We start from the raw sequence: 26,331 nt of genomic DNA, 5'->3' as shown, positions 1-26,331 counted from the left end.
GTTGTTCCATTGCACAGTTTGAAAAGTAATGCAACTACCTCTCTCAACTTTGAATTCATGATTAGTAAGTAGCAGCCACGCCCAGACCACTCACTCCATCCCTCTCCTCTCTGACCTCGTCCTCCACCCATTCCATTACTCCTCGATTTTACCAGCCAGTTATTAAAGTGGATCTTATTAAAAGGCGAGTGAAAAAGCGAATCTATATTTGCATTCAGTCTATAGCGATTCATTAATATTATGACATTTACAGTGAGCTCCGAGGGCCTGCCTGCTACCCTTTTCATTCTAGTGAAATGTTAATTTAAAGTTCTGTCTTTGTAATGGAATAAGAAATCCTCTCTGCCCTATCAGTTCATCACCACTGGTGGGGAATACTAATTTGTCTGCCTGGGTTATTTAGACGGGGACCTCTCCTGGAAGACGAGGCAGAATTGGTTTTAAAGTCCTTAATGGAAACCTCCACCCAAAAACTATCTTTCTGGTATTTGTTTCATTAGTCCATTGTTGACAACCCTGTATAGGGATGATTTCATATCTTGAAAACTTGAGTGCTGATAAGCAAAACATTTGATGCAAAATGCATCGTACATGGATGATTTCATAACTTAACTTGAGTGCTGACAAGCAAGACATTTTGGGACTACGTCAACAATGGACTAATGAAACAAATACCAGAATAGTTTTTGGGTGGTTTCCTTTACTGCTGTGAGTGGTGTACCAAGTGCTGTTCATGTGTAAAAATGTCTGTCCCGTCTTTTCCTTTCCCAGACTACTCACTATGTGCACGAGGCACTTTGGCAGTGTGGTGGCACAGACGATTCGGACATACAAGACAGATCAGTTCCCCCTCCTCCTTATTGTCATGGGAAAGAGGACATCAAATGAAGTTTTAAATGTTATTCAAGGTAATGACTGCATAAATCTCAACAATATCAAGGGGTTGAACAATCACATTCTGGTTGAAAATATGTCTTGGAGAGCTCTATGTGTTCAACCAAATTACTTTGACCCTCTGACAATGCTGAAATAGTCATGTATTTGTGATTAAAAAATAAATAATAAATAATTATCCCAAAAGTCATTTTAAAATTGTATTTCTTAAATGTCTTTTTTTTTTTTACTATTCTTTCAAGGCAACACGACAGTGGATGAGTTGATGATGAGGCTAATGGGTGCAATGGAAATCTTCACAGCTCAGCAGCAAGAGGACATCAAGGATGAAGTATGTATGAGGGGAACTCTGAAAGCACACAGAAGAACAGAGTTAAGTGGGAGTAGATGTTTGAAATGTAAGCCATTATTAGTCCATGGCCACTGAAATATACCATGATTTGTTTCATCACAGGAGGCCAAGAGGGAGCCAATTATTGTGCCATTTGAGTCGATCTCTTATAATTATGCCATAGTTTGTCCGGGAGCTAAATGGGGACATGCTGAGACAAATCGGAATGCATTGTGACTGCCACCAGCTCCACTTAAGGCCAAGGCAAAGAATACATACTCTGAGAGGCCCTTTATCTGGGTCAGGGGAGTGAAAGCACAATTCATTTCCCTCCCATTTTGTTTTAGTTTACTGTGCCTAAGATCGTCACAATGGGAGCAGGATACAAACTCTTCTCTCTTTCACCCTTCTCTGTCTATTGCTGCTTTAATCCAATAGAAACTTGACAAACAAACTTCACTCTGAGAAGAAAGCAATGAAACAGAGGCGGTATTCTTTCATGTGAGGACAGGAATGTGGGGACAGTATGGCGGGGGTCCCTCTGTGTCAAAGACATTCACCTGACCTCATGAACGCTCTCTTTTCTGTGTCACAATGAATGGATTTATTTAACCATTCTCTCACTTTAGCAGATATTTACTCAACATCCAATAACCAAAGAAATGCATTCTTTAGGTAGTCCTCCTAAGTTGACTACACTAGACCATGCTTTCTCAGGCATATAGTTTGTGTTGTTAGTGACTACAAATGACTCCATACCATGTTTCTTTGTACTGTATAAACCTCTCATTAATCAGCAGTCTGGAAGAGGTGACGTGTCATCAAGCTCAATCCCCAATGTGCTCAATACTTGGCGTTAACTTGTCACTGCGAGATGTCTTTGAATACCAGTACACATTCTCTCTCCGCTGACTTGTCTTTAGACCTTTCACTCTTGTTGATGGGATATAGATTTAGAGAATGAAATGGCCACAAGGTGGTTTCTTGTTTCTGAGATGAAAGGCATCTGAAGCAGTGTAGTATAGTAGATTAAAACTGGAGATTGTCTCATGTTCTTCAGCAGAACTAGGCCTGGCTGCCTGGCTGGCCGGTTGACTGTCTTTCTCATTCCTCGACTCTGTCACAACATATGATGAGTTAGACTCCCACGGTGTTGTAACAATACTAGTTTAGTGACCTTTCAGTGGTTGATTTAGTTTTGTTACAGCATCTCAGTCACGGGAATCATCATTAGTGTTTTGCACACAGCCAGGGGGTAACTGTACGTGAGCCGATGAGTGTTGACACTTCTGTCTGTAACTGTGATTCCCATTAGGTTCTCATTGGATGCCTACCCTTTCAGAAAAATCCTAAAGACCAATAAGAAACAAGTAGTATGTACGCTATGTGCACATGTCACCAAGCTGTATGTCCTGTGTGACCAGACTGGATGCTACAGTAATATGCTTCATTCAGAGATGTATGAATAATTGACTAACAGGTTTTCATGGGGAGAAGCTCAGTTGAATGCCTTTGTTATTGTCTTCGTAGATGCAAAGCAAATATGACAGCTTTTGCTGTGAACAGAAAATCTGTTATTAAATTAGCATACCATACAATTGGATTCTTAAATGATTCAAATGGCCTTAATGGGTCAGTCTTTTAATTCAACATTTCTCTTCTTGAATAGCTTTTCAATTTGGCATATTTAGAATGTTTCTGTTCATTATAAGAAGAGTATGTCATTTTCTGTCAGAATTGACAAGCCATCTGTCTCCATAACAGTCACTGGTTGTGATAATTACACATGCCTGTCGGGATTGAGGGAAATGTGAAGTGATAATGTCACAAATCAGGAGAACAAATTATCATGAGTGGGTAATGTACGATAGTGATTAATAACCTTAGGGATCTGTAACCACATCCTGTAAATTCCAGACCCTGTCTCTGCTGTGAGGTGAACTTGTCACTCCTAGTGCTCATCTGTTTCTCAAACATTAGAAAGCGCAATGACTTGCTAAATCACTTCACTACATGAACAATCTCATTGCAAAATATTTAACTATTTTGACACATTCGTAGGCTCAGTGGGCCTATATTAGTCAAATGCATTAGTACAGTATGTCACCATTTGGACCAGAGTTCAAGCAGAGGTCTCCTCAGGCGTTTCGCATTGACGAGCATTAAGGAGATTTTCTGGAGATATTCTAGAGCGGTATCGATTGTCAAGAGACATTATTGTAATGTAAAAAAAGTCATTTCAAATGCTACCTCCGGAGGTCGCTCACGGCACTCGCCCGAGTGTTACCCCCCTCCACGCAGGGCAGTGTAAACACAATTCTCTTTCATCCCAACACTCCTACATTGTAAATCGTAATAGAGCAATGTTTTTGAAACTGATGAAATGTATAGGTATTTTCCTTATATTAGACACACTTGTTTTCAGAGAATATCAGAACACGTCATTCATTTCACTGCAAAAGTGAGCAGGAACACAAGCATCAACTCCGTAGTGAATTAACAACTTTTTCAGTTGCAAGTAGCTTTTTTTTCATGTAATTATTTGCATGATATTGATGAAATTAAGCTAGGTCTGTTCCACTGGATGACGAAAAGCAATCTAGCAATTGTATCATTGGCTGACATTAGCATTCAACTAACTAGCTAGCTAACATAGCCATTGTCTTACATCAGAGAGCGCATTGATTCTGCCTACACGGTGTAGGGACAAGCGTCGGGGAGTGACGCCATCTGACGTGAGACAATGTAACTTAGCTTGCAAGTTATGTATGTGAGGATAATGCAGACATTTTATAATAATAATAATAATAATATAATATATGACATTTAGCAGACGCTTTTATCCAAAGCGACTTACAGTCATGTGTGCATACATTCTACGTATGGGTGGTCCCAGGGATTGAACCCACTACCCTGGCGTTACAAGCGCCATGCTCTACCAATTGAGCTACAGAAGGACATTTTGTTTAGTTTGCTATCTAGCTCTGTATAATATGAATGACTCTGTATGATAACATCACAGAACAATGAGACAGATATTTCACAGGATGTATAAGTGTGAAGCATCCGGTTGGCGTTTCCACTCACTACCAAATATGGTGATTGAGAGGAAGCCCAGTGGTGCCAGTGGGAGAAGATGGAGCGAGATGGATTTTGGTCGACATTATGCAAATGTTCTCATCGATGAAACATTTTATCTCAATAGTTTTCTGTTCCCACAACTATAATATGTTAGAGTGAACTACTTTTTGTGTTGTTTAGAAAGGAGTGCATGGGCGAATGGAGTTATTGCACACGTGCACTTCAGAGTAGTGTTCCCTAATGGAAATATGCAAATACATCCTAGAACGTGCCAATAGGATCTCACTTTGACTCATTTGTTCCCACTGGAAACAGCTTGTGCTCTATCCTGGGTTAGTTATAAAAATCTTTGATAACCGTTCTTGAACTTTAATTATTTGCTATTTGAGAAAATTATTTTAGCTAACGTAAGCTAGCTAGCAGCTATGCCCTTTTGGCTGTTTGTCTTACAGCTAAACTTATGAGTGTATGGACTAGGAAATAACCATTGAAAAGCCCGCACATGCGTGTGTATTGTTGCATTATTCAGTGTGTGATATGGTAGATGCTAGGGTTGGGTGGAATGCATATTTCCATATCGTCATACTGTCCTTCTCGCATCCCGGGATTTACGGTGTTACCGGTTTTAGTACACAAGGGGGCACCAAAAACACCATTGTGCAAAATTATCACAAGTAATAGCGAATTTCCATGGAGGCTGCTAGCTAAATATGTTAACAAGTGCAAACGCAAATAAACTAATTGCAAACTCAGGCAATCCAGCTCATAAAGTTATACATATGGAGGTAGGAGTTACCGAATGTCATTTTTAGTCAGTTTGGATATTTACAAATTAATGTGAACGAAAGACATTATGCAAATGTACAAAGTTTTGACTTATGCTTGTCTGAAGGAAGAACAGTACTGTGTACACGCTGTGTCTGTCTGGAGTTGCTAGGGCAACGGGCCTGCATGCTCTGCTCATGGAAGATGGGGAGGAGCAGACGGGCCCAGAACAGAGAAGAGAAAAAGCTCAAGGAAATCAAGCTGCAGTAGCATTTGTACAGAACTCATCCAAAGGGTTTTGACTACTCAAATACTAACACCATATGATGCCGCATCACCTTATTAATTCAGCCACTTACTTTGGTAACTACCAAGTTAAACTTAAGGGCCGTGTTAATGCAGAATTCTTTTTTTTTTACGCAGGGAAAAAAAAGAAAGAAATATCTTGACGCAAATCTAAAGTGCTTCTTATTGTAATTTCTGCTCGTTATCAAACGTATTTTGTGCTTCAATTGCACTTTTCCACTCAGAATGCCCTTTCTTGAATTCTCTTCTGTCAGCAGACAGCGCTCTGCTCATTGATGTCGCTACTTTCTCATTTTCGCCAACCTACATTCTACGGTAAAATGCAAGATTCATTTCATGAAAAACATTAGGAATAGCGTTACACTTCTAATGACAATATAGCTATTTTCTGCAAAAATGTGTTGCGCTAATGTATTTTATGTGAAGGAAAACTATAGTTTCATGTCCCTGATCACGCTAATTAAGCAAAACAACACGACTTTCAATGTTAACCTCTAGTGACACCCCATCCCGTGAACGGGGCCGTTGTCATCATCGGACACTAATTAGCATAACGCAACGGACATAAATATTCCTAGAAAATATTCCTATTCATGAAAATCACAAATTAAATATATTGAGACACAGCTTAGCCTTTTGTTAATCACCCTGTCATATCAGATTTTCAAAATACACTTTACAGCCAAAGCTAGACAAGCATTTGTGAAAGTTTATTGATAGCCTAGCATAGCATTTTGTCCAGCTAGCAGCAGGTAACTTGGTCACGGAAATCAGAAAAGCAATCAAATTACATTGTTTACCTTTGATGAGCTTCGGATGTTTTCACTCACGAGACTCCCAGTTAGATAGCAAATGTTCCTTTTTTCCAAAAATATTATTTTTGTAGGCGAAATAGCTCCGTTTGTTCTTCACGTTTGGCTGAGAAATCGCCCAGAAATTGCAGTCACGAAAACAGCGCAAAATTTTCCAAATTAGCTCCATAATTACGACAGAAACATGGCAAACGTTGTTTATAATCAATCCTCAAGGTGTTTTTCAAATATCTATTCAATAATATATCCATCGGGGCAATTCATTTTTCAGTAGGACCTATTGGAGTAATGGCTATCTCTATATTTTATGCGAGAATCTCTCTGGGAGCATCAGGTGACCACTTGCGCAATGTAGCCGCCTACGGGTATTCTTCAACATAAATGCGTAAAACTACGTCACAATGCTGTAGACACCTTCGGGAATACGGAGAAAGAGTAATGTGGTTGATAGCCCATTCACTGCTCAATAGGGACGCATTGGAACGCAGTGCTTTCAAAACATGAGGCACTTCCAGATTGGATTTTTCTCAGGCTTTCGCCTGCAACATCAGTTCTGTTATACTCACAGACAATATTTTTACAGTTTTGGAAACTAGAGTGTTTTCTATCCTAAGCTGTCAATTACATGCAAATTCTAGCATCTTGTCCTGACAAAATATCACGTTTACTACGGGAACGTTTTTTTTTTCTTCAAAAATGAAAATACTGCCCCCTAGTCACAAAAGGGTAAACGCGACCCCTGTAAAAACACAGCTGTACTCCCATGTGCCCGCTTTCTCCCGTTCTGCTATTTACAAACAAACACGTGACTTGTCCAACTGTTCTGGGGAACTACTGTAAGCTTCATAATGTCAAATAATGTGACCGGTGAAATTGAGAAAGAGATCTCCTTTATCTCTTAAAGTATTGCACAAGTAAATATTCAGTACTACACATTTATTTAAGCATTTATTTATTAACTAAATAACAGAATACCCATACACAATGACATATTAACGTCCCTAGTGGACTAACACGATATTACGGCTTGTTACACAATGGAAAGGGAGGGGGGGAGAAAGATGGAGGGAGAGACAGTTAACTTTTCATTTGGAAGCAACGCTCACTGAAGTAAAAATTCTTGCCACCCGTACCACTGCTCATTCGGATTAGAAATGCAATATATATTTACGCGTAGATGTGTTTCTCTGAAACTAATCGATCGGTCTATGGGTAGTGGCTCGATGGAAGTCTTTAGTTGTCCACCAGTGGTCACAATGTCCTTAGTTGTAGATATTCTCTGCTGTTGGAGTGTTCATTAAACTAGATACTTTAGATGTACCAGTGATGGTCTGAGATGGGGTTTCTTCCTTCCAACCTTGTGTCTTTAGTCAAAGTTCTAGGACAACTTTAACATGCACGACTGCAGGCTGTAAATGTTTCTGGTCTCCTAGGTGATCATCTTCACTGATGTTGAGGTGGAACGCTTCAGAGTTTCTAACCATTTCAACGTGTAGACCACCGTCATGTCTTTTGGTATCAACACCAGCAGTAACCCGGCATGTTTTGGTCTAATGTACATTTTTGTTGGCAAATCCTTTTAAGCACTCTGGCCAAAGAGGGTGTTCCATCATGCTGGCACGAACTCTGAGCTCACTGGGGCGTGGCTACTGATTGGGCACAAGTTTAGATGAAAAACAGTTATCATTTAAAAGGCTAAAATCACGTTTATCTTCGCAAAAGTATTGTCATATTTAATCATATCATTTTCACTACATTTATATCTCAACCTGATATATAGGTTGACATTTATTTGGCTCATCGTGCTCTAGAGGCTCCTTCTGGCGGGCCGGGTGCCTGCAAGCTGACTTCGGTCGTCAGTTTAACAGTTGCGGCTGGCTTCAGGGTTAAAACTTCTTGCTGATCAGTGGGACGCTAGTGTCCCATTTCGAAACTTCCGGTGAAATTGCAGAGCGCCAAATTCAAGTGCACAAGTGCAATACATCAAAATAAAGCTTAACTTGTTGTTAATCCAGCCGCCGTGTCAGATTTCAAAAAGGCTTTACGGCGAAAGCAAACCATACCATGCGATTATCTGAGGACAGCACCCAGCACACAAATGCATAACAAATCATTTTTAACCAGGGAGTTGCGACACAAAAGTCAGAAATAGGGATGTAATATATACCTTACCTTTGAAGATCTTCTGTTGGCACTCCAAAAAGTCCCAGTTACATTACAAATGGTCCTTTTGTTCGATAAACTCCTTTATATCCATACAAACTCAGTTTAGCTGGCGCGCTTCAGTCAATAATCCACTCGTTTTCCCTCTTTCAAAATGCATACAAAATTAATCCCAAACGTTACCAATAAACTTATCCAAACAAGTCCATCAACGTTTATAATCAAACCTTCGGTACCCTAATACGCAAATAAACGATTAATTTTAAGACGGAGAATCGTTATCGTCTTACCTTAGAAAAATACCGAAGAACGCACTCTCATTCACGCACTTGGAAACATTACAGCCAAAATGGGAGCCACCTAGAAAAACTTGAATTTCTGGCTCATTTTTCCAAAATCCAGCCTGAAAAATCAAACTCTTTCTAAAGACTGTTGACATCTAGTGGAAGCCCTAGGAACTGCAATCGGGCACGATTCCGCCCTATTATAAATGTGCCAGCCATTGAGATCAATGGTAGGATTTTTTTTAAATGGGGGGGGGGGGATTGTCCTCGGGGTTCCGCCTGCCATTTCAGGTCTGTTATACTCAGACATTATTTTAACAGTTTTAGAAACTTTAGTGTTTTCTATCCAAATCTAATTATATGCATATCCTTGCTTCTTGGCCTGAGTAGCAGGCATGTTATTTTGTGCACGCTTTTCATCCGGACGTCAAAATACCGCCCCCTATCCCAAAGAAGTTAAGCGCGCAGCTTGGTGGGTCATGTTTCGTGTATATATAAATAAATAAATAAATAAGCTGTGTGTTTGACAGTACACAGCTTATAGTTTCCTTCATCATTTTGACACAACTGTCAAATCGTGGGAATTCCTATCGCTGTCCTTGGTTCTGAATTCTCTTGTAGCCTAGGCTATTTTCCTGTTCATTTGTTTACCTTTCACGAGGTAGTCACTAACAGACGATGGTCAATAGCGATGGTAGGCTAATGTTATTATTACGTTTGGGCAATGTCCAAATCCATGGCTCGAACATGCAGTGCGTTGAATAGTTCCATATTGAAGCAAATAAAATAGATAAACTAGATTTGCTACATGTTTGTTATATCTAGGACTATTGTAGGGTTAGTGTATACTATATTTTAAACTATATTCAATTGATAGGACAAACATCCATGCCTCCTGTCATAGAGCTCTTAGGCCTACATGTTCGCACATATAATTATGTTCATGGAAAAGGAGATGCGATTTATGTTATGCTTCTGACCCAATCCTATTTAGAATTATTGTTGTTTAGTTCTAAGAAACGGATTGTTTTTGGTTAATTGGATTTACAACAAACCCATGAACGGTGAATACGTTTGAGAATGTCCATGGCTTGAATAAAATGCCATTTCAAATTACATTTCCCTTTCTCTTTCTATTGGATCTTTGTCCAGCTCCTGTGAAACCTTTGGCTGTGTAAAACCCTCCGTATCTAAGTTGCCTTGTCAATATTATATGCCCACGGGGAGCAATTGTGGTGCCTGTAACTGTATTTAGACACACAGCCTCGTTTTTATTAGAATTTGATTAGAATTATGCATTCTTATTAGGCCTTATCAATAGCATAGTGAATCTAATCTTGCTTATTGACTACGTTTGGCATGTCCATGTCCAGACTGCAGTAGGCCTAGCCCCTATGATTGCTGTAGCCTATGTTTAACCATGTATTTATATAATGAAGCAATGCAATTAGAACAATATGGACAATGCTATTTAACGAACTGGCTTGTAACGGACTAACATTTGATTTTAGAGTCTATGGCAATGCATTGGACTGTAAATACACAACTTGAAGCAACCACATATTTAGCAATGGAGCACCTTCTGATTGGCCAGTGAGGGGCCAAGCCTCGACACACCCACAACTTGTTTATTAATCAAAACCTAGTCCTTTCTCGCTACTGCACCCATAATTACTGTTGTGAAAATAGCAAAAATATTTCTGACACACCCCTGAACCGGTAATTTACCGTTGCGTTAGGTGTGTTGAAATAGAACCCATTATCTACATTTCGCCCCGATACCTCTACTTTTACTCTCTTCAATGGGAGTAAGCTCTCAGGGTGTTGCTGTACTCTGACGTGAACCCAAAGCCTCCACCACGTCTCCCATCCCAGGCCGGAATGACTTGTTCCTGTACCTGATGGGCGCCCCATTGCCAGCGTTGCTGCCCCAGACGGCTTTGAACTCACACCTACTCGCTATGTGTGGCTGTCCTGCTCTGCTTTCCCATTCCTCTGTGGACAGACCCAGACACCACAGACATCTGCCAACATCACACTCACATTCCTCACTGACTGACATGCCTGGGAGGTAGACAGGAGCAGAGCCAAAAAGATACTTTCACACACATTACAGCAACCGTCACTGCTGTAGCCACGCCTACTTGTGGTTGTCTGTTTAGTTAGTTATTTTAACTGCAAATGATGTGTTCATCAGCAGGAAAATAGTGTTTTATAGTGTATTCCTTTGATCGCTGTTACTTTCAGATACAGAGTAGTTGTATTGTACACCATACAATACTCTGTAGATAATTGATGGCACCATGTCTTGTTCATTGTGAGTGGTACCTCAACAGTAAAACTATAGTTTATTATGTTTGTTTCATGATCTTTCATCAAAGGTAATGAGCACAATAAAGAGCGTAATCATTTACAGTAAGTGTAAGTGATCAATTATTATTTTGTACTCAACCATGCTACTACAGTGTCTGTAGGATAAAGGGGAAAATGTATCCTTCTCATCGTCAGACTTCAATACGACAGCTGACCACTCCCCCTGCCCAGCGCACAAACCCCACAAATTACAAGTCACCTTTTCACATCTTTGACACAAAGTCCAGGGTTCAGAAAATAAAATGTAGTCTCCCAAGCTCCAAAACAAATGCCAGTGCTGACACAATGGAAACAGTTATTTTTCTCTGCTTTAGAAAGCCTCTTACACACAGCAGGTAGAAAAGCAGCAGTCTGCCTCTGTACAAACAGGAGCTCTGAGGGAAAAGAATAGAGTCCTCCGGTCTGTTAAGGAAGTCAAGGCCCGAATGGATTCCCTTCTCCCACATGATACTCTTTCAAACCTTGTGTCTGGCAGAAAGCATTCAGTTCTCTCATTCAGCTCTACTCCAATTTCTGCTGCTCTGTTTCCCAGAGTCACAGCTATTCAACACAGCACAATATTACATGTTTCAGAAGGAGAAAGCAACTTTTGTATTTTATCAGCTTCTATTGTTATTGGTGTTTTATTGTTTCGCTCTGAACTTTAAGATATTTGCCTTCTTTTCTGACCTGGTCTCTTTCTCTCTATCCAGGATGAACGTGAAGCCAGGGAAATGGTGAAGAGGGAGCAGGATGAGGCCTACCAACTGTCTTTAGAGGCTGACCGTAAAAAGGTTGGTCATCAACTACAACACCTACAACACAATGACATGGATCCATTCTCATCAGATGGATGTTTGAGGGTTTTTGAAGATCCATTTTAGCGTTATCCTCAAGTGAAATATTATACAGAACACAAGTATAAAGTATGTACCCTTTTATAATCATGTTATGATTGTGGCCAATGCTGGGTGTTGTAAATGGTTGTTATTGTGAATTTACCCTGTAAACCTGTGAACAGCCACATTATTGATTGCTTGATCACTGTTCATAATGTTTTGATGTTGAATGGCTGGATTTATAAAAATATATTTGTTTCCCCAGAGAGAAGCACAGGAGAGAGAGCAGGCAGAACAGCTTCGCCTGCAACAGATCCAGAAAGAAGCAGATGATGAGAAGGAGGTGAGAACATGAACCATATATCTCAACGTTTGTTTAGAGAAATAATGTCCCACTTCGCTATTGTTGTAACACTGAAAACACATGGTTAGCTTGTTTTTTTAAAACATTGATATTTGAGTCCGTTCCTTGCTGCATATCAGACATTTCCATATCTTTTGTTGTTTGTCGAGTTTCTACTAGCATGTGATCCCTGTGGTGGGGGTCAGAGACACAGCGCAACATATACTGAACTCTAGTGTGTACAGTAAGGCCTATCCCTGTTAAGCTTGTCATACAGAGATGTTATTGTCCTGTTCAAATGCCCTACAACACACAAGCTCATATTGAAACCAAGTGAACAAAAGCGGGAGCACAAAGCACGGTGGGACAAAGAAAAACAATTATGGCAGTGGGAACGCATTGGTGAATGCTGTAGTTATAGCTCCTTTTAGCCAGCTGATTGGCTATTTACTCAGCAGCAAACTCTACAGCCAGCAGGGATCAGGTGAACCAGCTATCTGAGATGATTTGTCACATTAGTTAAACAGCCCCGGACAAAAGCCCTGTCTGTCCAGTCTTAATTATATCACTGTAGTCCTCTAGTCCTTTGCCATGGTTTCTTCTCCGCCAACACACTGCTTGTATGCAACAAGTGTAGATATTCAGCAACATGATACCCAGCAATGAGCACGGTTCCATGCACACAATAATACGATTATGGTGCGTAGTCAGATTAATGCGATGGTTTGTTTAAAACATTTACATGCTTTGAATGAAGAAGGATTTCCCTGATGATCCTGTTTATATGGACACATCTGAAATCAGGCTACTTGATGGGACTTTTGAATTATTGCAGAAAATCAGCCCAATGTTATTTTTGTGCAGTACATTTGATTCTTAGGTCGGACATGTATAAATCCATTTCTGAGATGCATACTATCAGTTTTTCAGAACTCACTAAACTCGTGCGTAAGAGGGAGGCTTGCGCTGCTGGTGCTGGCACATGTGCAGATCAAATGCACTGCTGGAACGCCGATTTAAGCAGGTCCTAATGATTTGAAAGATTGCTCAGGAAACCAGGTGTTTAAGTTGGCATATGCTTACATGTAAGGTGTTTACATGACTATTTCCATGCTCGGCCTACTGCCATAATCCTTTTAATATCGATTGATTAGTGTGCATGCAAACGTACTCAATGGCCCCTCTCTTGTTTACATGTAGTATGTGCATGCAGTATGTACCTCAGACAAGCTTACCGGGGCTTTTTTTAAACAGATAAAACTGCAACCTATGGAACAACTCGGACTGGAAAGAGACGTGAACTCATACGCACGCTAACACACGCACTCTATACACACGCACGCTAACACACGCACTCTATACACACGCACGCTAACACACGCACTCTATACACACGTGCATTGTAACGTTGTAATATAGCTGTATTGCAGTTTTAGACATTTTGTATTGTAGATATGTATCGGTGTGATAATGTGTTGTATATTTTTTTTCTCGAATTGTCTTAATCTTGTTTGGATCCCAGGAAGAGTAGCAGCAGCTAATGGGGATCCTTAATAAATACAAAATGCAGGTACCTTATTGTAGCCATAAAGGCTAAGACAGGGGCAGACATAGACATTTTATTTTTTTACTTGAGCTGTGTGTGACTGTATCAGGTGTGTTTTCAGCCGGTCGACTCATGCGTTTCACGGATCTGGTTGTGCGTCTGCCTGGTCAAGTGTGAGGCAGGCCGGCAGTCAGGCAGGCAGGAGGGTGTGTTTAATGATGACAGTGGAGACTGAGAGACACTCGTGGAGTCACTAATGAAGCCTCGGGGACAAGAGGGGGGAAAACAACCTGGAGGAAGATGCACAACAACACACATACCACAACCATGATCACATACAACAGTGGTGTGGTAAAGGGAGGTCTCTGTCTGTGCGAAGATTGTGTATGACAGTCTTAACATGTTGTACATCTTCATAGATTACATCTATACATCATTATTAGATACAGTTTGTACATGCATCAGAACTTCATGAGTCATCACTCAAGAGTAACTGGCACTGGAACATCTGTGTTTCAACAAAGCTGGAGTTCAAAACACAGATCTCGTTCCAGATTGTTTCGCTCTGTCGGCCGCTACTACAACTGTTGGTTGTCGGGTAGAAAGATGGGAGAGATTAAGTGGAGCCTGTCTGTCTGTATGGCGTGTGGATGAAGGACAACAGCTGTCCCAACTGTTCAGAGCTGTGTGCTGCTTACCCCTGGTTGTGGCAACGCCTCATTTCTCTGACATTGTGTGTGAGTAAACAAGGCAGCATGGTGTCCCACACCTGGAGCCCAGCCAAGCACCTAGCCAGCCACTCACTCCCTCCTTCAGCCTCCCTGGCCTACCCACAGACCAGGGCCCAGATTCACAAAACAGAAGTTTCTTAAGAAAAAAGAAAAAAATAAGTTTAAGTGCAATTCCTCAACAGTATCTTAAGATTTAATGATTTTCTTACAAATTTCTCAAATATCTTCTAACAAATCTTCTTAAGGTGTTTGTTGTTAGGCAACCATTTTAGCTAGCTTTCTAGCTAGCAATGACAATAATGTTAGCATATGTCTTACTGAGATTTACTGTTCTTAAACATGTTGTTGGGTTTAAAATAATCAATACTGAAACATTCGGATGAAGTCTGTGAGTGCATGTTCAATTGCTTTCATGAGCTTTTTCTCTCACTGCCTTGAGTTTAAGATGAGGGTTTCGCAATCTTTGAATGGAGATTTCCAATAACTTTCTTAACTTTTTTCTAAAGGATAAACATAAGAAATAACCTTTTTGAGGAATAGCAACTTTGCTTAACTTCTTAAATCTATACTTAACTTCCTTTTATCCCCCTCTTAAGAAGAAATTGTTTTTTAACAATGTTTTGTGAATCTGGGCCCAGAACCCTCCAGTCTGTCGCGAGTCTCCGGCTGTTTGTGCCCTGCACCACCCGCCACAATACCCCGCAGGCTGCAGGAAAACAAACACCACAGTAAACACACACAAGGACAAGGGGAATGCATTCTGTGTCTTTGTGTGGAGAGGGAGGTGAATGGAAGAGGTAGGCAGAGTGAGAGAGGCAGTGGGGGGGGGTGATGTCATTATTTAACACATCCAGGAGCCCCATGGTGCTCCTGTCAGGTGCATGCACTGCCCCCTTCCCCTCCCTGCCCCCTCCTGTGGTGGTGTTTCTTGGGGGGGAGGGGGGGTGGGGGTTTGGCGGTGAGCGGTGATGCTCCTGAGTGCTCTTTGTGTGGAGCGGACTCTGAGTGAGGCGTGTGCCGTGTGGCTTCAGACGCCACAGATCTCTCTGCTGCAGGGGGCCCTAGGGGCCCCAATACCAGGCCCCTACCTGGGGGAGAGCCTCTGGCACGCGCCCACTCAATGCTTGGAGCTGCTAATGAACTACTGTTGTACACTTTTATGAAATATAATTGCATTATGGTTGGTAAATAAAGCTGCCGTGTGTTGTCACAGCATATGCTACCCACTGTCAAAACAGGAACAACAAGCTGGAGGGAAAGGGCCCGCGAAAGCCACAGGTCCTGCTCTGTGACACTGGAGACCTGATTAATTTCTCTGCTGTTGATGAGGCTAGCCTTTTTGTTCTGTGCCGCGATCTAATCTACCTCGACACGAGTCAGCGTTGTACTGTATGTCTTAATGGAGGTGAGGCAAAGACTAGCCTACGTGTTTTGGAAGAACAGGTCAGAGGATTCGGTGCTTTATAAATTACTCTGAATCCATATGTTGTCTCGTAAATTGTAGTTTGAGTGCCCATTTCTACCACAATTTATTAAACGGTTACAAAATCAACCCATTATTTATATCTTAACATTTAAGTAGGTGTATTGTAAGCAAATAAATCACACCTACAAATGATAAGTCATATTGTCCAACTGTGAATAATCACGGCCTTCCGGTACCTAACTCTTTGTCCCTCCCCTTTGTCCAGGCCATCCGCCTCTCATTGGAGCACGCCCTGCCGCCAGAGCCTGCGGAGGAAGGAGGAGAGCCAATTAGCAAGCTGCGTATCCGAACCCCCAGTGGAGAGTTCCTGGTGCGGCGCTTCCTGGGCAGCACCAAGCTGCAGGTCCTCTTTGACTTTGTGGCCTCCAAGGGATACCCCTGGGAGGACTTCAAACTGCTCACCACCTTCCCCCGCAGAAACGTGAGTACAGCCTTCAAACACTGCAGTAAACACAGCTCACACACACAAACACAGCTCATGCACACACATCAATGTAGAGGCTTTATAACAAGATAGAACCATGGTCTATAATGACTAACATTTAACTCTATGTTTAGCTTTCTTTGCTCAGTGCCTGCAGCTCCCTAACTACAGGTACTGAGCTGTCATCATCAACTCAGCAGAATGCTCAGTGGTCCTGATTGTAGTGTAACATCTCTGCAGGAGAAATCCACAGTAATAATTGGCTCATCCCAGCAAGTGGCTCGAGTTTGTTGCTCATCTCTATCCCCAGTGCCCAGAGAGTGTGACTGTTCAGATAGTTAGAGGATTGCTGTAGAATTAAAAGCCATGGTGGGCTAATGAGAAGTGTGTTTTTCATGAGTGTGCATGCGTCCACACACAAGTGTGTTTTTGCTTCTATCCACAAGTGCATTTCTAATTTGGTGAATATTAATTAGGAGCCAGTGCACAAGCACAAAAGAGCACTGGCTACTTAGGATACAATACAGTCAGCAGTATTCTCCTCAGCCATGGTGTACGGCGCAGCACCGACCGGAGTTCTTCAAGTAATTAGAGCTGGTGCCCACGCTCTGCTCTGTGCTGTAGCAGGTAGCTAATGAGCACAGTTTTAACTACCTGCTTAATTGGAGTGGTGGAAACCAAATAGGATTTCCATTTGTGTGTGTGTGTGGGCCTGCCCAGACACCCTGCCATCCTGGTCTGTAGGGAACATGGGAGTACAAACACTTTTCTCTCCCTAACACTCACACACACACACACACACACACACACACACACACACACACACACACACACACACACACACACACACACACACACACACACACACACACACACACACACACACACACACACACACACACACAATATACACATAAAAAATGTACAGGCACATACACTGAGTGTACGAAACATTAAGGGCACCTGCTCTTTCCATTACATAAACTGACCAGGTGAAAGCTTTGATCCCTTATTGATGTCACTTGTTAAATCCACTTCAATCAATGTAGATGAAGGGTAGGGGACAGGTTAAAGAAGTATTTTAAGCCTTGAGATAATTGAGACATGGATTGTGTATGTGTGCCATTCAGAGGGTGAATGGGTAAGACAAAATATTTAAGTGCCTTTGAACACAGGGTATGGTAGTTAGGTTCCAGACGCACCGGTTTGTGTCAAGAACTGCAAAGCTACTGGGTTTTTCATGCTCAACAGTTTCCTGTGTGTATCAAGAATGGTCCCCCAACAAAAGGACATCCAGCTAACTTGACACAACTGTGGGAATAATTGGTGTCAACATGGGCCAGCATCCCTGTGGAACGCTTTTGCTTTTTCTGAGAGCAAAAGGGGTTGCAACTCAATATTAGGAAGGTGTTCCTAATGTTTAGAATATATATAAACACACTACCGTTCAAAAGTTTGGAGTCACTTAGAAATGTCCTTGTTTTTGAAAGAAAAGCCAATAAAATAACATGAAATTGATCAGAAATACAGTGTTAATGTCGTAAATGGCTGATTATTTTTAAATGGAATATCTACATTGGTGTACAGAGGCCCATTATCAGCGACCATCACTCCTATGTTCCAATGGCACGTTGTTAGCTAATCCAAGTTTATAATTTTAAAAGGATAATTGATAAGTAGAAAACCCTTTTGCAATTATGTTAGCACATCTGAAAGCTGTTGTGCTGATTAAAGAAGCAATAAAAACAGTCCTTCTTTAGACAAGTTGAGTATCTGGAGTATCAGCATTTGTGGGTTCGATTACAGGCTCAAAATGGCCAGAAACAAAGAACTTTCTTCTGAAACTCATCAGGCTATTATTGTTCCGAGATATGAAGGCTATTCTATGTGTGAAATTGCCAAGTGTCTAAAGATCTCTTACAATGCTGTGTACTACTCCCTTTACAGAACAGAGCAAACTGCCTCTAACCAGAATAGAAAAAGGAGTGGGAAGCCCCAGTGCACAGCTGACCCAGAGGACAACTACATTAGTGTCTAGTTTGAGAAACAGACACCTCACAAGTCCTCCACTGGCAGCTTCATTAAATAGTACCCTCAAAACACCAGTGGCAATTTCTCACATGGACAAGAATTTCTCAGAACAAGAATAGACTGACAAGTTTCAGAAGAAAGTTCTTTGATTCTAGCTATTTTGAGCCTGTAAAATATACAAAAAAGTATGTGGACATCCAGCCAACTTGACACAACTGTGGGAATAATTGGTGTCAACAGGGGCCAGCATCCCCGTGGAACGCTTTCGACACCTTGTAGAGTCCATACCCCGACAAATTAAGGCCTTTTCTGAGAGCAAAAGGGGTTGCAACTCCTTTTGGGTTGCAGTTCTTAATGTTTAGAGAAATATATATATACATACACTGCTCAAAAAAATAAAGGGAATGCTTAAACAACACAATGTAACTCCAAGTCAATCACACTTCTGTGAAATCAAACTGTCCACTTAGGAAGCAACACTGATTGACAATAAATGTCACATGCTGTTGTGCAAATGGAGTAGACAACAGGTGGAAATTATAGGCAATTAGCAAGACACCCCCAATAAAGGAGTGGTTCTGCAGGTGATGACTGCAGACCACTTCTCAGTTCCTATGCTTCCTGGCTGATGTTTTGGTCACTTTTGAATGCTGGCGGTGCTTTCACTCTAGTGGTAGCATGAGACGGAGTCTACAACCCACACAAGTGGCTCAGGTAGTGCAGCTCATCCGGGATGGCACATCAATGCGAGCTGTGGCGAGAAGGTTTGCTGTGTCTGTCAGCGTAGTGTCCAGAGCATGGAGGCGCTACCAGGAGACAGGCCAGTACATCAGGAGACGTGGAGGAGGCCGTAGGAGGGCAACAACCCAGCAGCAGGACCGCTACCTCCGCCTTTGTGCAAGGAGGAGCAGGAGGAGCACTGCCAGAGCGCTGCAAATTACCTCCAGCAGGCCACAAATGTGCATGTGTCTGCTCAAACGGTCAGAAACAGACTCCATGAGGGTGGTATGAGGGCCCGACGTCCACAGGTGGGGGTTGTGCTTACAGCCCAACACCGTGCAGGACGTTTGGCATTTGCCAGAGAACACCAAGATTGGCAAATTCGCCACTGGCGCCCTGTGCTCTTCACAGATGAAAGCAGGTTCACACTGAGCACGTGACAGACGTGACAGAGTCTGGAGACGCCGTGGAGGACGTTCTGCTGCCTGCAACATCCTCCAGCATGACCGGTTTGGCGGTGGGTCAGTCATGGTGTGGGGTGGCATTTCTTTGGGGGGCCGCACAGCCCTCCATGTGCTCGCCATAGGTAGCCTAACTGCCATTAGGTACCGAGATGAGATCCTCAGACCCCTTGTGAGACCATATGCTGGTGCGGTTGGCCCCGGGTTCCTCCTACTGCAAGACAATGCTAGACCTCATGTGGCTGGAGTGTGTCAGCAGTTCCTCCAAGAGGAAGGCATTGATGCTATGGACTGGCCCGCCCGTTCCCCAGACCTGAATCCAATTGAGCACATCTGGGACATCATGTCTCGCTCCATCCACCAACGTCACGTTGCACCACAGACTGTCCAGGAGTTGGCGGATGCTTTAGTCCAGGTTTGGGAGGAGATCCCTCAGGAGACCATCCGCCACCTCATCAGGAGCATGCCCAGGCGTTGTAGGGAGGTCATACAGGCACGTGAGCCTCATTTTGACTTGTTTTAAGGACATTACATCAGTTGGATCAGCCTGTAGTGTGGTTTTCCACTTTAATTTTGAGTGTGACTCCAAATCCAGACCTCCATGGGTTGATAGATTTGATTTCCATTGATAATTTTTGTGTGATTTTGTTGTCAGCACATTCAACTATGTAAAGAAAAAAGTATTTCATAAGAATATTTCATTCATTCAGATCTAGGATGTGTTATTTTAGTGTTCACTATTTTTTTGAGCAGTGTGTGTGTATATATGTATATGTATGTATGTGTATATATATATTTTTTTTACAGGCTCAAAATGGCTAGAATCAAAGAACTTTCTTATGAAAATCGTCAGTCTATTCTTGTTCTGAGAAATTCTTGTCCATGTGAGAAATTGCCACTGTTGTTTGGCGGGTACTACCCCTTTAAAATAGTGTATTTAGCCATTTCAGCCACAACCGTTGCTTAGTGATGTATGACATTGAGCACGCAGCCATGCAATCTCCATAGACAAACATTTGCAGTAGAATGGCCTTTCTGAAGAGCTCAGTGACTTTCAACGTGGCACCGTCATAGGATGCCACCTTTTCAACAGGTCAGTTCGTCCAATTTCTGTCCTGCTAGAGCTGCCCTGGTCAACTGTAAGTGCTGTTATTGTGACGTGGAAATGTCTAGGAGCAACAATGGCTCAGACGCGAAGTTGTAGGTCGCACAAACCCGCACAACAGGCCTGCCGAATGCTGTTGTGCGTAAAAAATCGTCTGTCCTCGGTTTGCAACACTCCCGAGTTCCAAACTGCCTCTGGAAGCACGCCAGCACAATAACTGTTTGCCGGGAGCTTCATGAAATGGGTTTACATGCCCGAGCAGCCGCACACAAGCCAAAGATCTCAATGCGAAGTGTTGGCTGGAGTGGTGTAAAGCTCGCCACCTTTGAACTCTGGAGCAGTGGAAGTGATGAATCACGCTTCACCATCTGGCAATCCAACGGACGAATCTGCGTTTGGCGGATTCCTGGAGAACGCTACCTGCTTCTGCATGCTGACTGTAAAGTTTGCTGGAGGAGGAATAATGGTCTGGGGCTGTGTTTCATGGTTCATACTCCTTAGTTCCAGTGAAGGGAAATCTTAACCCCAACAGCAGTGCCCGCCTTCACTTATACTCTTGCAGCAATGTTCCAACATCTAGTGGAAAGCCTTTCCAGAAGAGTGGACACTGCACTCAGCAAATGGGGGACCAACTCCATATTATTGCCAATGAATTTGGAATGAGATGTTCGACGAGCAGGTGTCCACATACTTTTGGTTATGTAGTGCCTAGTGCATTCTGAAAATATTCAGACTTCTTGACGTTACAGCCTTAATCTAAAATGGATTCAATTGTCGTCGTCCCCCATCGATCTCCACCCAATGCCTCGTATTGACAAAGCAAAAACAGGTTTTAGAAATTGTGGCCAATTTATTAAAAATACCAAATGGAAATATCACTTACAAAAGTATTCAGACCATTTACTCAGTACTTTGTTGAAGCACCTTTAGCCGCGACTACAGCCTCGAGTCTTCTTCTTCTCTGCAAATCCTCTCAAGCTCTGTCAGGTTGGATGGGGTGCGTCGCTGCACAGCTATGTTCAGATCTCTCTAGAGATGATCGATCTGTTTCAAGTCCGGGCTCTGCCTCGGCCACTCAAGGACATTCAGAGACTTGTCCCAAAGCCACTCCTGCGTTGTCTTGACTGTGTGCTTAAGGTCGTTGTCCTGTTGGAAGGTGAACCTTTGCCCCAATCTGAGGTCCTAAGTGCTCTGGAGCAGGTTTTCATCAAGGATCTCTCTGTACTTTGCTCCGTTCATCTTTTCCTCAATCCTGACTAGTCGCCCATTCCCTGCCGCTGAAAAACATCCCCACAGCCTGATACTGCCACCACCATGCTTCACCGTAGGGATGGTGCCAGGTTTCCTCCAGACATGACGCTTGGCATTCAGGCCAAAGAGTTCAATCTTGCTTTCATCAGAGCAGATCATCTTGTTTCTCATGGTCTAAGAGTCTTTAGGTGTCTTGTCCCTTTCACTGAGGAGTGGCTTCCGTCTGGCCACTCGACCATAAAGGCGTGATTGGATGAGTGCTGCAGAGATGGTTGTCCTTCTGGAAGGTTCTCCCATCGTACAGAGGAACTCAACTGCTGTCAGATTTACCATCGAGTTCTTGGAGGCTACTGTGTTTTTGGTACCCTTCCCCAGATCTGTGCCTCGACACAATCCTGTCTCGGCGCTCTACGGACAATTCCTTTGACCTCATGGCTTGGTTTTTGCTATGACATGCGCTGGCAACTGTGGGACCTTTTTTAATAGACAGGTGTATGCCTTTCCAAGTCCACAGGTGGATTCCAATCCAGTTTTAGAAACATCTCAAGGATAATCGATGGTTAACAGGATATACCTGAACTCAATTTCGAGTCTCATAGCAAAGGGTCTGAATGCTTATGTAAAGAAGCTGTTTTTTTTTGTTTTTTATACATTTGCACACCCAACTAAACTTTTCACTTTGTCACTTTGTAGTGTTGTTTGTAGATTGAGGTGGAAAATAAACTATTTAATCAATTTTAGGAGGCTGTAACGTAACAGAATGTGGATGAAGTCAAGGGGTCTGAATACTTTCCGAAGGCACTGTATATGCCTTATTCACAACTTAGGCACACTTTAAAATCTAAGGATTCACAGTTTTGTCTTCAGAATTAAAACCAAAGAGAAAGTAAACAATAGTATTAGACCAAGATAAAAATGTGTCTTAATCTCCAGTGAAATTCCAGTAGATGTGAGGCAGAGGAGAAGAAAGTATAGTTTATTTTGTGTCCCAAATGGCATCCTGTTCTCTATATCATGCACTACTTTTGACTAGAGCCCTATTGGCCCTGGTCAAAAGTAGGGCACTACATAGGAAATATGGTGTAATTTGGGAGACAGCCTAGCAGAATGTGCCAGTGTATGTTTGTGCATCAGAACACTGTTCCCAGTTTGTCTAATCTTCCAGCTCTCCTCTCTAATTAAAATGAGCCTCAATCTCCTCCAGACGCTCCCACTGTTGCTCTGCTCGGATTAGTGGATGTACCACTATTGCATTTGTAATGCACCACAAATGTTTAAACTTCATCTCTCCTTACTCCCCATGCATGGCAAGATAATTGCCAGCAATAAGAAATCAATTTAGTGCACGATGATTAAACCGAAAGAAAGAGAAATGCGTTGCTGACTTCATACCTTGGTTTCTTTGGCTGCTTGTTTGTTATTGGGGAAGTTTCATTTTTGGTCTTGGCTTCAACATTTCTCTTCACACTCCAGCACCAGTATGTGGTCCAGATACTTAGGCTGGCTGCGTTTACACAGGCACCCCAATTCTGATATTTTTTTTTCACTAATTGGTCTGTTCACCAATCAGATCAGCTCTGAAAAATATTTGATGTGAAAAGATCTGATGTGATCAAAAGACCAATTGGTGGAAAAAAAGATCAGAATTGGGCTGCATGTTTAAACGCAGCTGTACATTTTTCCAGTCATGAGTTAACCTAGCTCAGTATACCCAACAGGTTTTAGACACCAAAACATTGTCTACACTTTATATTTTTCTTCACGTTGTGATGCTGTACTTTGTGCCAGGTTTTATATTTTTCTTCACGTTGTGATGCTGTACTTTGTGCCAGGTTTTATATTTTTCTTCACGTTGTGATGCTGTACTTTGTGCCAGGTTTTACCTTACCCAAATTGATGTTCCAAGAAAATAAAATAATGAACAGTGCCAATGTGTAGGATGACTTCGACAAAACTCAGACTGAGGAAAAAATAAACCGTGCAATGAAATGATCCTCGTGTCCAACTGAAATGGACATCAAAGCTGCACCACTTGGTTCATTTCAAGTCTGAAACAGTGCAGTGCACAGGAAGAAATTGGCAGTTTATTGATATATTCCCAAAATTCATACTCTTAACCCAAAAATATTTCCACAATATCCTCTCGCACCTATATGACTATGTGGAGTATAGCTCCAAAGCTCCATGTAGGAGTTGCTCTGATTCCAGTAGCTCTCTGACCGACTTATCACACCTCTGCCTCACAGTGCTGTACATGCATACTGTACTCAGTCTCACGCTTTCTGAACTGTGTTTGTGTTGGCTCTGCTCTATGCAGCATATAGCGCTTGTGAGAGCAGAGTGCTTCCTCTTCAAGAGAAGTTAATAGCTCAAGGCCTGTTCCCCTAGGTAACGGTAGTCCCCCCTTTCACCCTCTGGTCCTCCCCCCTCCGTCCCTCCCTCCTCCAGGCCGCACGGCGGCCCTCTTTGAAGTGGCTGTTCACGCCCCTGGCTCTACGTGTTGCCATCGTTCCTGGAAGCACATAATGGTCTCCCACTGCTTTTGTAATTGGCCGAATAAACACTTGACAACACAACTTTAAAACAGACAAGCTATTTGGTTTTAATTGACATAGAACCCAAATGGCTTAATTAAAAATGCGTTATTTCAGCTGCATGTTTAATTATGTTGGAAACGGACATCTTGAGACGGGTGTTTTTTAAAATCTTTTCACTCAAGTTATCAAATGTTTCATTCATACTAATGAAGTGATTTTCAATATTTATTTGAACTTCAAGTGTTAATTATGTTCAGTCTTATGATTTCCTCATGTTTAACTTAAGACAATAACATGGAGTTAATAAATTATTTCCTGAGATGTAAGAGCAGATTGACTCTAACGCATATAAATATGCCAAAATGTTCCTAATAGCCCTTCACTAGAGATTGGAAGTTGAGATACAACACGATCTCAAATAAAATCTAGAAATGTAATCCCTCAAACATATACTTGCAGCGGGAGGGTGGAAGCTCTGTTCGATGGTAGGAATGAAGTTAATCTTGTGCGTTATTTTCTTTATACAACCCATATATTGATGTTCACACTGAAACCTCTGTAGTCCTTGTGTAACTTGAATAAGTTGTGTACATGAGTGATGCTTATTTCGTTTTTTTTTAACCATAAGACCTAAATAAACGTTTTAGATGACATTTTCAGTGGGATTAGACGATTTTGACAGGAGTTAAAAATAAAAATAAATGGAACCTTTTTTTTTTCGCAGGGAAATAACATTTGAGACCAAGGCCTCTTGTTCAAGAGAGCCTTGCATGTATACTTCATACAAATGTACAACATTTACAGTAGTAGTGGATCTATCAAGCAAGTTGGCATCTCGCTCTGCTCAGTATTTGTTTGGCCACTGTGTGAGGCCTGTCAGGATGAGTGCGTGTGATAGGGTTAAAGGATCATCCACTGTCAACAGCATCAAGCACTGGAGAACACACTACTGCTCCGGATTTAACCGGAATCTTCAAAACGCTCTTACAATGACCCTTCACGAACCTGTGCTGGACTTTCATGTTGATGTGTGTCGTACACCTAGTTGGTTTATCTACTATGCTAACATATGCTAACATATGCTTGTGCATTGCCTTTACCATAGAGCTGTTCTTGATAAGATTGTTTTGTTAGCCGTGTCATGAATAATGTTTGAATGCATATGTTTGTGTGTCATGCGCTGCCGTATGTGTCAGTCAGGGGAGAAGAGAATTCATCGAGTCCAGGCCGAGCCAGACAGTGAAAATGTGGAGCTGGTATCGCGACGCAGAGTGGAAAACAACAGCTTTGTTTGTTGACGGATGCCTCAATGCTTGTGGTCTGTTAATTGGATAACAATGTAAACAATCAGCAATAGCGCTTGTCTCCTGTGTCAGTGTGGCATCTTGTTTCTCTACTTTCTTTTTAGAGTCAGATGCTCCCCCCCCCCCAACACACACAGCCGCACCTGATCCTTCCTAAACCCTCATTTACTCATACCTGATGCTGTGGTGTCATAACACGCCTGTCAGGTTCATTTGCATAGCTGGCATTTGTGAAATACTGAGCAAAAGGTGGGGAGAAAGGCGTTCACCCGTTAGGGTGTAAGCTGTTAGCGGCACGCCATCTTGCTTTGCCCTCGCTGCGGTGTGTTGTGTAGGTTGCTGTGGCACCCCCTCCCTGTGCTGCCTTACACCCTCAGGTCATACTGGGGAGCGGAGAGCCCAGATGACAGAAGAAATTAGTATGAGGAGATGAAGACAAAGAGCCTCCATTGGTGTGACATTTCCCTGTTCATCTGGGAATAGCAGTGTTTGCTGATGAATTCTTGCTCTTCTTTGAACTCCTGGCATCATAGCTTTGAAATGATGTACTTTATCTAGCTCTATT

General features: G+C 42.2%; 1 protein-coding gene across 2 annotated transcripts in view; it reads left to right on the top strand.

The window, feature by feature from the left end:
- The window catches only part of LOC124037771 (FAS-associated factor 1-like), a 95,042-nt gene that overhangs the window by 65,808 nt on the left and 2,903 nt on the right, over positions 1 to 26,331 (top strand). For both annotated transcript variants that reach the window (XM_046352804.1, XM_046352805.1), the window contains exons 14-18: positions 772 to 908; positions 1,137 to 1,225; positions 11,702 to 11,782; positions 12,093 to 12,170; positions 16,139 to 16,354. In XM_046352804.1, the coding sequence (XP_046208760.1) occupies positions 772 to 908; positions 1,137 to 1,225; positions 11,702 to 11,782; positions 12,093 to 12,170; positions 16,139 to 16,354 (601 nt within the window). The remainder of the gene's footprint in view (positions 1 to 771; positions 909 to 1,136; positions 1,226 to 11,701; positions 11,783 to 12,092; positions 12,171 to 16,138; positions 16,355 to 26,331) is intronic.

The sequence above is a fragment of the Oncorhynchus gorbuscha genome, linkage group LG06, assembly GCF_021184085.1.
Source record: "Oncorhynchus gorbuscha isolate QuinsamMale2020 ecotype Even-year linkage group LG06, OgorEven_v1.0, whole genome shotgun sequence".
Lineage (NCBI taxonomy): Eukaryota > Metazoa > Chordata > Actinopteri > Salmoniformes > Salmonidae > Oncorhynchus > Oncorhynchus gorbuscha.
The sequence above is the reverse complement of the archived record's forward strand: the minus strand, read 5'-3'. Positions and strand labels throughout refer to the sequence as shown.